This window comes from Pungitius pungitius, chromosome 13 (genome assembly GCF_949316345.1).
Source record: "Pungitius pungitius chromosome 13, fPunPun2.1, whole genome shotgun sequence".
NCBI classification, from domain to species: Eukaryota; Metazoa; Chordata; class Actinopteri; order Perciformes; family Gasterosteidae; genus Pungitius; species Pungitius pungitius.
In genome coordinates, this window is record NC_084912.1 from 16,689,751 (window position 1) to 16,703,669 (window position 13,919).

At 46.4% G+C, this 13,919-nt stretch overlaps 1 protein-coding gene across 1 annotated transcript in view; it reads right to left on the reverse strand.

Moving 5' to 3' along the window:
* Positions 1–1,887: 1,887 nt before the first annotated feature.
* Positions 1,888–13,919, reverse strand: part of slc2a15a (solute carrier family 2 member 15a) — a 31,292-nt gene continuing 19,260 nt past the window's right edge. The window contains exons 9-12 of the mRNA XM_037464823.2: positions 10,706–10,807; positions 9,798–9,873; positions 7,704–7,831; positions 1,888–2,800 (exon numbers count right to left, since the gene is read on the reverse strand). Coding sequence (XP_037320720.1) covers positions 2,546–2,800; positions 7,704–7,831; positions 9,798–9,873; positions 10,706–10,807 — 561 coding nt within the window. The 3' untranslated portion in view covers positions 1,888–2,545. The remainder of the gene's footprint in view (positions 2,801–7,703; positions 7,832–9,797; positions 9,874–10,705; positions 10,808–13,919) is intronic.

The following is a 13,919-nucleotide window of genomic DNA, read 5'->3' on the forward strand; positions in this document are numbered from 1 at the left end:
TCGATGTTTAACGTCTCTAAATAAATACCTAACATCTCCTTTTTAAATACATCGATAAAAATTGGGAATTATACACAAGTTAACATTCTAACAAGTTAACAGATTGTGATTCTAAGTAGTTACTTGATCGAAAATATCCCCATCCCCCTCGCTCCCTTTGCTCAGTGACGTATGGCGCAAGCGTGTAAGTGCGAGCCCCAAATCCTCATTGAAAATGCATTAAAGGCTCGACCCTTTGAAACGTGACCTGAATCTGAAGTATCTGATTGGACAATGACAGATAATATGTCTAGAACACTGAAAACTACTTTTGCTGTGACAGAATTTGTTAAACACCATCCGCCCCTGCTCATATTGATGTTGATATGGACAACGTATCACGTCATCTGTATGCCCTGCATCAAAATAATTTTACGCAACAAAGCGTCAACTTAAAATACTATTAATAACCTTTTTCGCGGACCGCAAGAAGCTCTGTCTGATAATAAGCACGTTGAAAGTTGCGGGCGGACCGCCGGGGTTAGGTGGGGGGGGGGGGGAGGGGGTTCCGCTGTTGGGGGAAACTGCGCACTGAGGAGTGAACAATTGTAATCGTGATGGGGGTTGTAGTATTTGTGTGTGTCCACTGACATTTAATTGCCCAAGTAAAACACGTAGTACTAATATTAGTCATTGGTGCTGTATGCGTCCATCTTTATTTTACAAAACGGCGCACCTCTATGACATCATCAACACATGACGGTTAACTTAACCGGAAGTATCCAGGGGCGTCTTTTATGGGACCAGCACAAAGCTCTCAGTAAATTCAAATAGTACTACAACCACTACTAATATTACTAGTACTACTAGTATTTTAGCCGCCATGGAGGGAATTCTTACTGTAATGTTTGATGAGGCCCATCAATTAATAACTTTATAGATTTCTTAGCTTGGGGCGACTGTGGGTGAGTGGGGAGCGCGGACGTCCTCCAATCAGAGGGTTGGCTGTCTGATCCCAGGCCCGGCTAACCTGCATGTCAATGTGTCCTTGTACAAGAGACTTAACCCCAGCATTGCTCCTCTAGCTGTGACTACAGTGTGTGAATATTAGTTACTGGTTGGGCAGGTGCCACTGTGTATGGTAGGTTCTGTCATTGGTGTATGAATGGGTGAATGATGTTATGTAGTGTTAAGGTGCTTTGAGTGGTCAGAAGACTAGAAGAGCGCTGTACAAATCTATTTTACCAAGTCCATTTGGTTTGAATAACAAACATTCTGTCTCCCAAACCCCGCCACCCATTTCCATTATTTCAAAATAAAAGCCTCAATGATTATCTGTACCTCAACAATAGGTACACTACAATTGCTTTCAAATACTAGTGAAACTAGTATTTAATACTTTTACTCCTGCTAGTACCACTAGTACCAAGTACTAAACCGTATATTACTACAATATATATTTTAATTCTCAGCTGTTCCTATTTCTATTATTTCAGCAACATTTAAATTAATTTCAGCTTTTATTATTTCTGTATTTTCAGTCATTTTTAAATGTATTTCAGCTTTTTCTATTCTTTCCGCAATGTTTAGAATAATTTCAGCTTTTTTCATTTCTGTACTTTAAGCAACTTTTTGAAATTCATTTCAGCTTTCTGCATTCCAACGCATTTTCAGCAGGAAATGCATTTTCAAGTTCAGAGTTATCTTGCAACTGTACAGAATAGCCAGAGCTGAATATTACTCCCAAATATACTGCTACTGGAGGGATCCTAAGCCACTAGTTGTTAAAACAGACAAAGACACAGTGTAACTATATTTCATTCATGTTTTCGTCATTAAACAATTCAAAATGTCTTACATATAACTCCAATTATTCTAACAAACACATTTTCCGTTTGTACAATAATCATTTCAGCACATTTTAATGTACAGCTCAGACAGTAGGTAGCAAGAGATATGGTCTTATAGATGGTCAGTCAAAACATGCAAACCTATTGGGGTTCCACATCAAAAATTATTGTTTTACTGCAATATACAAAAGATAAACATAATTTCAAAAGGTTCACAAACTCCGGTAAAAATTCATTTATGTGACACTGATGTGAGACGTAAGCACTGTGAGGATTCAAACAATGGACAAAGGCACGTCGTACAGCGATGGCCATTTTATCATAAACTAAAACTAAAAACATTAGTCTCCCGATCACCCGTCGTTATTGGACCACCAGCCGACCATTGCAGACATCAATTAAAGATTCGTGAGTGAATATTTACAAGCTATCAGCAATTCTTTTGCAGATGTAGCTTGCTGGCTAGTGTAGGAAGTTGTTCTCCCCATCCTGAAGAAATAAGTTAGTAACGCGACAACTTTAATCAGAATATAAGTTAAGTTTAAAATACCACAACTGGATACAATTGTTTGTTGTCTATAACGTACACTAAACCAGACCCCATTGAGTCGTTGTGAGGTGGGGATTGGTTTATGTCCACATATACAGTACGTACAATGGGAAAGAAGAAGAAGCTGTTGATGGTTTTATAGTCACAGTGAGAAACTGGAGCTTGTTTAAGGTACAGACGAAGAGCTGTCAAACTCCAGTGAAGCATGCTCCATGCCACCGTAGCCGTTCATCTTCTTTAGTTTCAGCTGGTCCACGTGGATCAGGCCCTGGGTCTCTGGAACCGACTCTTTCTTAGTGAACATCTGGCTTATCTCCATGAAGGTCTTGTTCTTGGTCTCTGGTATCACCACATAAACGTAGACGGCCACAGACAGACAAATGCTGCCGAATACCAAGTAGCTGTAAGACCCCGCTGACTTCTGATGACAGAAGGATGGAGAGATGACTTGAGAAAAATGCAATGTACTATGTGATATATCCAAAGGGTAAAGAGTTAATTTGGACAAAACTAGAGGGGACTCAATAGAGGCAGAAAAACTGAAGGAAAGGGTTGCTAACTCTTTTCTCAGGTCAATGATGATGCAGCACAACGTTCACCCTCAGCTCATCAAATACCAACAAGACAGCCAAATGTTTGGAAAAAAGAGAGAGGGGCATCTGGTGGCCTAGAGGTTAAAGAACATGCTACAGTTGTGGTCAAAAGTTTACATACACTTGTAAAGAACGTCTCTCGGTTACGTATGTAACCTTCGTTCCCTGAAGGGAACGAGACCCTGCGTAAAAACGCTGTGGGAACTCCTCTGCACGACCGCGTCATGAAGCACGTGTGAAATCTAACCAATGGCGAGCTGGTACGTCATAGGCGGGCGACGCCGGGACCAGGGCGCTATAAAGGGACCCGAAGGGTAGGACCATTGATCTCTGAAAGGCCGAATCAAGTGCCACGGGCAGGCCGGGATTATGGCAAAAAGTTTACGCAGCGTTTCGTTCCCTTCAGGGAACGAAGGTTACATGCGTAACCAAGAGACGTTCCCTTTCAGGGAACTCGAGCTGCGTAAAAACGCTGTGGGAAACCAATACCCACTCACCATATGAGCAAGTGACTGTGGTGTGAAGTTAAGACGCACACTCAGACGAGAGCACCTGTGCTCCAGGCGTAGAGTTAAGGTCAAGGCGGTAAAACCTCACGAACGTGTGGGGAGAGGACCAGCCTGTCGCCATGCAAACGTCGTGTATCGATACTTTTCCCGACAGCCGGGCTTTAGAAGCTGCCATACCCCTAGTAGAATGGGCCCGGACAGCCAAAGGTGCGGGCTGGCCGGCCGATTCATAAGCAAGTGTGATGGCCTCAACCACCCACTTGCTCATCCTCTGCTTCGTCACCGGGCCGCCAGTATTGGGTGGTCCGAAGCACACAAACAGCTGTTCGGAGAGCCTACACAGGGAGGTCCTGCAGACGTACAGGTCTAGGGCTCTGACTGGGCAGAGGAGGTTAAGCTTTGCCTTGTCCGACGTCAGGAACGGCGGAGGACAGAAAGCCTGCAGCACAATAGGCCCGACCGTAGCGGACGGGACCGTAGGAATGTAGCCGGGGGAAGGGAGAAGAATGCCTTCACCATACCGGGTGCAAATTCCAAGCACGATGGGGCCACCGAGAGGGCTTGCATATGTCCAACTCTTTTGAGGGAAGAAATAGCAAGCAGGAAGAGGGTCTTAAGAGCCACATACTTCACTGCGACCTCCGCCATGGGCTCGAAGGGAGCACCGGAGAGACCCTCTAGTACGATGGCCAAGTCCCAGGACGGAACTGTAGTGCTGGCTGCTGGCCTCAGCCTCAGGGTGCCACGAAGGAAGCGGGATACTAGTGGGTGTCTCCCCAGAGAGCGCCCGTCTAGTGGGACATGGGATGCTGACAGGGCCGCCACGTATACCTTGATGGTGGATGGAGATAAACCTGTGGCAAAACGCTCCTGCAGGAACTCCAGTACTGAACCGACTGGGCAGTTAACTGGGTCCAGCTGTCGTTGCCCACACCAGTGGCAAAGAGCTTCCATCTACCAGCATACGCCTTCCTCGTGGCGGGGGCTCTGGAGTGGAGGATGGTCTCCACGACTTCGGTCGAGAGACTGGCTCCTAGGAGGCGGGTCCCCTCGAGGGCCACGCCGACGGTTTCCATAGCTCGGGGCGAGGGTAAACAATGGACCCCGACGCCTGAGACAGCAGGTTCACCCTGATGGGGGTCTCCAACGGAGGACCTGCGAGGAGCGACAAAAGGTCCGCGAACCATACTAGGGCCGGCCAGAGCGGGGCTACAAGCATTAGGCCACCACCGTGACGGACCTTCTCCAGAACCCCTGGGAGCAGAGCAACCGGGGAAAAGGCGTACAGACATGACCTGACCTGCACTGCATCTCCCTCACGCATCCTGCCCCTGGGCACACAGGACAGTGAGTCGTCTCAGTGAGTGGTCTCTCTGAAGGCAAACAGGTCTACCTCGGTAAGACCGCCTTTCCACAGGAGCTCCACCACCTCGGGGTGGAGTCTCCAGTCCCCGGGCCTCGGCCCCTGTCTCGACAGGGCGTCTGCCCCCATATGGCCAGAGCCCGCAGGCAACGCCGAGTGACCTTGATCAGACGGCGCTGGATTCCCCTCAGGGAGAACCCCTTGGCCCTGAGCCACCACTGCAACGTCTCAAGTGTAACAGGCCGCAAAGGATCAGGTAGGATACCGCTGCCAGGAGACCTAACAGTCTCAAACTGTTTCACAGTGAGTGGCTGGCCTAGCTTGGCCTGCTTGACTGCAGAGAGGATCGAAACTACTCGAGCGGGAGACAGATGTGCCCGCATCGTGGTCGAATCCCAAACAACGCCCATGAAGGTGGTCCAATGCACTGGGGACAGCACGCTTTCCCTGGCGTTGAGTCTCAAGCCCAGACGGTTGATGTGGGCAAGCACAACACATTACATTACATGTCATTTAGCTGACGCTTTTATCCAAAGCGACTTACAATAAGTGCATTTCCACATAGAGATACCTCAGGAACTTCCTGTGTCGTGGGAGGATGGGAATATGAAAGTAAGCGTCCTAAAGACCTACCGTGACAAACCAGTCATCGGACCTGATCTGTGCCCCGATCAGTTTGAGAGTGAGCACCTTGAAGTGCAACTCCGCAACAGCACGGTTCAAACGGCGGAGATCTAGTATCGGACGCAAACCCCCATCCTCCTTTGGAACGGTGAAGTAGCGGCTGTAATAGCCTGACTCTCTGGAGGAAGAACTTGTTCTGAGGCTCCCATCCGCAGCAGGGTCTGTACTTCTCGCTCCGAAATCCGAGCTTTCTGGGGTTCTACCAAAGTGGGTAGTACCCCGGGAAATCGAGGCGGCCGCCACCTGAACTGGGTGGCGTAGCCTTCGTCGACTGTGCGCAGGACCCATTGAGATACATTGGGGCGGGCTCGCCACTCTCCCAAAAAGTCTAGAGTTCACACGTGCTTCATGACGCAGTCATGCAGAGCCGTTCCCACAGCGTTTTTACGCAGCTCGAGTTCCCTGAGAGGAACATCATGTCTGCTCTCTTGAGTTTCCAGTTATTTCTACAAGTCTGATTTTTCTCTGATAGAGTGATTGGAACAGATACTTCTTTGTCACAAAAAACATTCATGATGTTTGGTTCTTTCATGACTTTATTATGGGTTAACAGTAAAAGTGACAAAAGGAGCTAAGCATGGATCTGAAAAAGCAAATCATTGAGGAAAGTCACTTAGAGCAATTTCAAAGCAGCTGTAGGTCCCAAGAGTAACAGTGCAAACAACTGTTTGTATGTATAAAGTGCATGGCACTGTTTTCAGGAAGAAAACGCAAGCTATCACCTGCTGCTGAGAAAATTGGTTAGGAGGGTGAAGAGCTAACCGAGAATCACAAAAAAGAGATATGCCAAGAATTAGAAGCTACATCTGTAACACAGGTGTCAGTGTCAACAGTCAAGCGTGTTTTGCATTGCCATGGACTGAGAGGCTGCCGTGCAAGAAGGAAGCCCTTTCTCTAAAAGCGGCACCTTAAGCCTCGACTGAAGTTTGCTGCTGATCACATGGACAAAGATCACATGGACAAAGAGCTTTTAAGGGGGAGAAAAGGTGAAGCCTTTAACCCCAAGAACACCATGCCCACTGTCAAGCACGGTGGTGATGTATTATGCTGTGGGGCGGTTTTGCTGCCAATGGACCTGGTGCTTTACAGAGAGTAAATGGGATAACGAAGAAGGAGGATTACTTTCAAATTCTTCAAAATAATCTAAAATCATCAGCCCGAAGGTTGGGTCTTGGGTACAGTTTGGTGTTCCAACAGGACAATGACCCCAAACACACATCAAAAGTGGTTATGGAATGGCTGACTTGGGGTTTTAGAATGGCCTTCCCAAAGTCCTGACTTAAATCCCATTGAGAACATGTGGACAATGCTGAAGAAACAAGTCCATGTCAGAAAGCTATGAAATTTAACTGAACTGCACTAATTCTTTCAAGAGAAGTGGTCAAAGATTTAACAAAAAGCTTGCCAGAAGCTTGTGGATGGCTACCAATAGCACCTAGTTGAAGTGAAAATGGCCAGGGGACATGAAACCAAATATTAGCACTGCTGTATGTATATTTTTGACCCAGCAGATTTGATCACTTTTTCTGTTAACCCATTATAAAGTCATAAAAGAACCAAACTTCATGACTGTTTTTTGTGACAAGGTATCTGTTCCAATCACTCTCAGAGAAAAATCTGACATGTAGAAATAACGGGAAACTCGAGAGCCATGACATTATGTTCTTTACAAGTGTATGTAAACTTTTGACCGCAACTGTATATAACCATGTTGCTGTAATGTCCCTGGTGTTCAGGGACAAGGACAAATGGTGACCGCTTTGAATGGTCTGACTATTCATCTTTCACAATTGAAGGGAACATGGAAAACACTTGTAAAGAGATTAAAGAATACATTCAAATAGTGGGAAAATCACACGGTCATAACACTCATTTAATAACTTCATAACAATCCAGTGCAATCTTTCACTAAATTAAACGCTTTATTCACAAACTGTGTTGCAGTTTGTGATATTGTTGTTCCAAGCTGCTGTGTGATCCCTCAAAGAGAGTTTAAGGGAAACCTTACAGCGGGGATGCCCAGTTTCTAAATGGAGCTTTCAAAAACATTTTCTAACGTTGGAAGTAAACCAGTTGAGATCACAAAGCATTTTAAGATATTGAAAAGCCGGAGCATCGACATTAACATTAAGGGGCTAAGAGGCTTAACCGGGCAGTGTATCATACAGCTCTCACCTGTAAAAAGGGGAAGACGAAGCCCACAGTGAAGTTAGACAGCCAGTTTAGTGATCCTCCAACAATATAAGCAGCCGGCCGGTGGGACTGTTTAAACAGCTCTGCTGTGATCAGAAAGGGAACACCAGCTGAAACAATAACAAAGAAAAACGCATGGATCACACACGTTGATTGTCTGCTTACTGAAATACCATTTGATAATTTAACGTAATATCAGTTCATCACGGGGACTTTTGGTCCCTTGCATGAGTAAAATTCCCCAAAAATGTTAAAACTACATATCCCACAATGCCATGTGATGTACCTGTCAATGTGCATAATTGTGCACACATTGTGCAAGCCTCCTTTAATACATTTGCAATCTCAAATCCCAGATTTTCTCTTAATTTATTAGTTTAAAACATGTAAAATAAGTTTTCTGATTAAATCACACCTTATCCTTCAGAATTAATTATTTCATTTTGGAGATGAATTACAGTTAGTTGAAGGAAAAAAAATCTGTTTTTGTCTGAGATGCAACTACTTTTGCTGATACGCATTGTAAAAAAAAAACACCACAAATGAATCGGTTGGAAAATGTAACTAACAAATGTAACCATGAAACGTACCCAATATTTTTTCTTAAAAGTAATGTTTAAAATACTCAAATGAAGCACGGTCTAATTGTAACTCATAGGGCGGAATCAAGAGGCGGAATAAAGTTCAAAATGCGAACACGGACCACTCCTAGAGAAAAAACAATATTCACACTGTGGTATCCTGCCTTAAAAGCTGCAGGTACCTTTTAATAATGTTGGAAAATAGTTGTACTGAGCTGTCTCTGGAAAATATAATTCATGTTCATTCATCATCTCTCATACCAATAAGGCTCATGAAAGGCTAATTAGAAGACTGAACCGGCTGACAGGGCGAGAGCCAGTGTTTGGACAAGAGAGTCATACATCAAAGAATGCATATTACATATGTTTAGGACTGTATTCTAATATTAACACTGCACTATTAATCTCTCTTACAAGAGGCCATTAAACGTGGATTAGTATATAAGAATAATTGCTTAAGGTGAATAAAGACGCAGAATTATCACTAAGTGTAGGATGCTGTGGAACAACAGGCAACAATTTTCATGAATGTCGTCATTAGAGATTTAACAAACTACATGTTATATGGAGATGAAAAGATTGAGACACTCTGTGACTCTTATATCTGTTCAAATTAGAAAAAACCATCACAAATTTTAGGGTATGACCTCCAGAGGGAGCAATTTAATAACACAAAACATCCTGAAGCTTTGCTTTGATTTTTTTTAAACACAGCAAGTTTTCAAAAATGTATTTTTGTCATTCTTGCCTTGCAAATTGTCTGCACACCAAGAATAAGTCCATTCAAATCCATTTATCACTTAAGACATTCACATAAAAATGGTGTTCAGGGGGAGCGCCTAAGATGTGCCTTCCATGGCTAACAGGAAACAGCAGACTACAATTTGCTGAACAGTGATGGGCTCTTTCACAGCTGAAAGATAAAACGAGCTTCATTACTTTTCAATTAGTTTTCTTTCATCTTTTTCTTATTTTCAGTTTGTCCATTATCAGTTGTTGTTGTTTTTTTTTGGGAGGGGGGGCGGGTGTGATATTTTGTATGTACATACATTTTACCCTCCAAAATGAGAAATAGCATCCCGTATATTGTTTTTCTGTTATTTTACATCAACTATAGATGTTGCTGTTAAAAACGCTCATTTGCCATTATCTTCCTGTAGTACCAACACTGAACAATTTATTTTCCATTCTTCATCCTCTTCAGACTTTTTGAACAGGTTCCCATGTGAGCCTACGTCTCGTGCCTCTTTTATTTGGACAGAGCAACTGGCAATTGCCACTTTTTCTCAAGATTATAAGAAAATAACTTATCAATATAAACAAATGTGATCTGTTGGTCGGACAGAAAAAAATTACATCTTCTTTTACTTTTTTTATGTTTAATGGAGTGTCATTCCATGGCAGGATGGAAGGACAAGAGTAGAGCACAACCATACAGGAGTTTCCACTTTTGAAAGAAAGCCTTTTAACATTATTATGTTATAGAACAACTTGCCTGGGCCGATACAGAAACCTGCGATGATGCCGACCACGCAGGTGACACCAACGTAGCGCATGAATGGTAAGTGAGCCTGCAGGGGAGAAGAAGCAGAAGGACATTTTAGTTATTTCCTATGATGGGGAAACTTTAATCCACCCTTTCCCCATCCCCTTCTTTGTCTGCTGCTGCTGCACAATGCCTGGGAGTAATGCTAAGTAATGCTGATGTTCCAAGCGAGCAAAGCAGGAATAAGGTACCAAGTGAAACCGACGCAGCTGTTCCTGCCCACACCAATTCCTGCCCACACCAATTCCCCTCTTAAACACCCTGGGATGTGTTTCTCCTCTCCTCTCTGCTTTCACTTTCATTTGTCTCCTATCAAGATGTAACTTGGGTAACATGAGGAAGCATAGGATGGTGATCTAAAACAATGTTAAACTGTGTTAAACAGACTTGAAGTACTACGTTAACATTAATCAATGCAGCAGATGACTACCTGCACACGTAATCCTACTTAAAGGGGCATTTTTACTTCATGGCTTGCAGCATGTCAGCCTGATGTCCCAGTACACAGTCCCCACTGTTGATAAATCATTATATAACTCAATGTAACTTTATCTCTGGAGCGCTCACTTCTATGGACTCCTTGGGACTTTGAATGTGATGTGCTCTCAAGAATAATAAAACGAAAATAAGGAAAGAAAAAATATAATATTCCTTATTTCAGCTTAAAAATATTTTTCACCACAGTAATGTACTTGGCTGTAAAAAGTTGCTTATTGTATTGCTGGAACATAAACTATGTATATAAACTTTGTAATTTACATCCAATTTAGACTTTTGAACGCTCAAAGGGAGAAAAACTACATTCTACTCAGGCTGTAGTGCAGTGATTTGGGTCCTATAGAGAAACAAACACACACCTGTAAAATGAGGGACACTGTGATTCCACCACAGCAGATTCCCATCATGGTAAAACCCCCGATCATCAGAGGCCTCCTGCCCAGTTTCTCTATGGAGAAACACTATAGGAGGAGACATTGTGAATACACTATATAGATGCATGTAGACAACATACAGTAAACCTCAGTGGGCTGTAATGTGTCTAAAGGAACAAAGTCTCATGCAGGTTGTGAACTGGTCACAAAATGCAAAACATTCATGAATTAAGTACAGGATTTGCCAGCTTTTTTTTCTTCTCTTTCGGATTGAAATTATGTGTAAAATTAGGGTGAGGTAACCAAAGCAACAGTTGAGTTTATAGGAAACAAAGTCCCGTTTTTAGTTGCCTCTGAGGGAACTCGAGCTGCGTAAAAACGCTGGGGAACGCCTCTGCGTGACCGCGTCATGAAGCACGTGTGAAATCTAACCAATGGCGAGCTGGTACGTCATAGGCGGGCGACGCCGGGACCAGGGCGCTATAAAGGGACCCGAAGGGCAAGACCATTCATCTCTGTGCCTTCATCTAGTTTTTCCCAAGACTTCCAGAGGCCAGCCTCGAGGGGCTGGTTCCCCTGAGAGAGTTTCTGGGAGAGTGGCGAGCCCTCCGCAATGTATCTCAATGGGTCCTGCGTACAATCGACAGGGGTTACGCCGTCCAGTTCAGGAGGCGGCTGCCTCGATTTGGAGGGGTGCTACCCACAGTGGTGGACCCCCAGCAGGCTCTGGTAATGCAGCAGGAGATGCAGCCTCTGCTGCAGAAAGCAGCTATAGAACGAGTTCTATCTCCATGCAGGGAGTCGGGCTATTACAGCCGCTACTTCATTGTTCCGAAGAAAGATGAGTGTTTGCGTCCGATAGATCTACGCCAGTTGAACTGCGCAGTCGAGAAGTTGAGCTTCAAAATGCTCACACTCAAACAGATCGCTCACAGAACAGGTCTGAGGACTGGTTTATCACGATAGATCTTCAGGACGCCTACTTTCATATACCCATCCTCCCACAACACAGGAAGTTCCTGAGGTTAACTTTTGGGGACAAAGCTTACCAGTGCCGGGTTCTTCCGTTTGGCCTAGCCCTCTCACCCCGTACGTTTACCAAGTGCGTGGATGCAGCTCTGGCACCATTGCGTCTCCAGGGCATCCGCATCTTGAACTACATCGACGACTGGTTGAGTTTAACGCCATCCGAGCGGCTGGCGGCCCACATCGAGATGTTGTGCTCGCCCACATCAACCGTCTGGAGTTGAGACTCAATGCCAGGAAGAGTGTACTGTCCCCATTGCAAAGGACCACCTTCCTGGGTGTGATTTGGGATTCGACCATGATGCGGGCACGTCTGTCTCCCGCTCGAGTAGCTTCGATCCTCTCTGCAGTCATGCAGGCCACTCACTGTGACACTGTGAAACAGTTTCAGAGACTGGTAGGTCTGCTGGCAGCGGCATCCAACGTGATCCCTTGCGGCCTGATGCACTTGAGATCGTTGCAGTGATGGCTCAGAGCCAAGGGGCTCTCCCCGAGGGGAAACCAGCGCCGTCTGATCAAGGTCACTCGGCGTTGACTGCAGGCTCTGGCCATATGGAGGGACCCTGTGCTATGAGCGATCAGTCACTCTGACAGACGCTGGCTGGGGGAGTGATCATGAGTGGTCACTCAGCCGCTCACTCCGGTCCTGGCATATAAAATGTCTGGAGATGTTGGCGGTATTTCAGGCATTGAAACACTTCCGCCCAGCCTTGACGGACCAGCATGTTCTTGTCCGGTCAGACAACACATCGGTGGTCTCGTACATCCATCACGGCCGCTTTACAAGCTATTCCGCCAGATCCTCCTGTGGTCCATCGGGAAACTCCGCTCATTGAGAGCGGGTTATATCCCAGGGTACCTAAACCAGGGGGAGAAACCGTGTCGAGACCGGGGCCGAGGCCCGGGGACTGGAGACTCCACCCCGAGGTGGTGAAGCTCCAGTGGAGACACTTCGGTCGTGCCGAGGTAGACCTGTTTGCCTCCAGAGAGACAACTCACTGTCTTCTGTGGTTCTCCCTCACGCATCCCGCCCCGCTGGAGGTAGACGCGATGGTGCAGGCGTGGCCGAGGTCACCTCGCCATTCCCCCGTTTGCTCTTCTCCCAGGGGTTCTGGAGAGGGTCCGTCAGGACGGCGTCAGTCTTTTAGTAGTCCCGTTCTGGCCGGCCCGAGAATGGTTCGTGGACCTTATATCCCTCCTCGCAGATCCTCCCTTGGAGATTCCCATCAGGGCGGACTTACTGTCGCAGGCGTCGGGTTCCATCGTTCACCCCCGCCCGGAGCTATGGAAACTATGGCCGTGGCCCCTGAGGGGGCCCGCCTCTTAGAATCTGGTCTCTCGACCGAGGACGTGGAGACCATCCTCCACTCCAGAGCCCCCGCTACAAGGAAGGCGTATTGCCGGTAGGTGGAGGCTCTTTGCCACTTGGTGTGGGGAACGACAGCTAGACCCAGTTAACTGCCCGGTCGGTTTAGTACTGGAGTTCCTGCAGGAACGATTCTCCACAGGTTTATCCCCGTCTACTATATGTGCCAGCCCTGTCGGCAACTCACGCCCCACTGAATGGGCGTTCTCTGTGGAGACACCCACTGGTATCCCGCTTCCTCCGTGGCACCCTCAGGCTGAGGCCAGCAGCCAGCACAAGAGTACCGTCCTGGGACCTGGCCGTCGTACTAGAAGGTCTCTCCAGTGCTCCGTTCGAGCCCATCGCAGAGGTTGCAGTGAAGTACGTGGCTCTTAAGACCCTCTTCCTGCTTGCTATTTCTTTTCTCAAAAGAATTGGAGATATGCAAGCCCACTCTGTGGCCCCCTCGTGCTTGGAGTTTGCACCTGGCATGGTGAAGGTGTTTTTACTTCCTTCCCCCGGCTATATTCCTAAGGCTCCGTCCACCACGGTCGTGCCTATTGTGCTGCAGGCGTTCTGTCCTACTCCGTTCCTGACGTCGGACCAAGCAAAGCTCAACCTCCTCTGCCCAGTTAGGGCCTTAGACTCCTACGTCCGCAGGACCGCCCCTGTGTAGGCTCTCCGAACAGTTGTTCGTGGGTTTCGGACCACCCAATACCGAGGGGCCCGGTGTCCAAGCAGAGGATGAGCAAGTGGATGGTTGAGGCCATCTCACTTGTCTACGAATCGGCCGGTCAGTCCGCATCTTTGGCTGTCCGTGCCCATTCT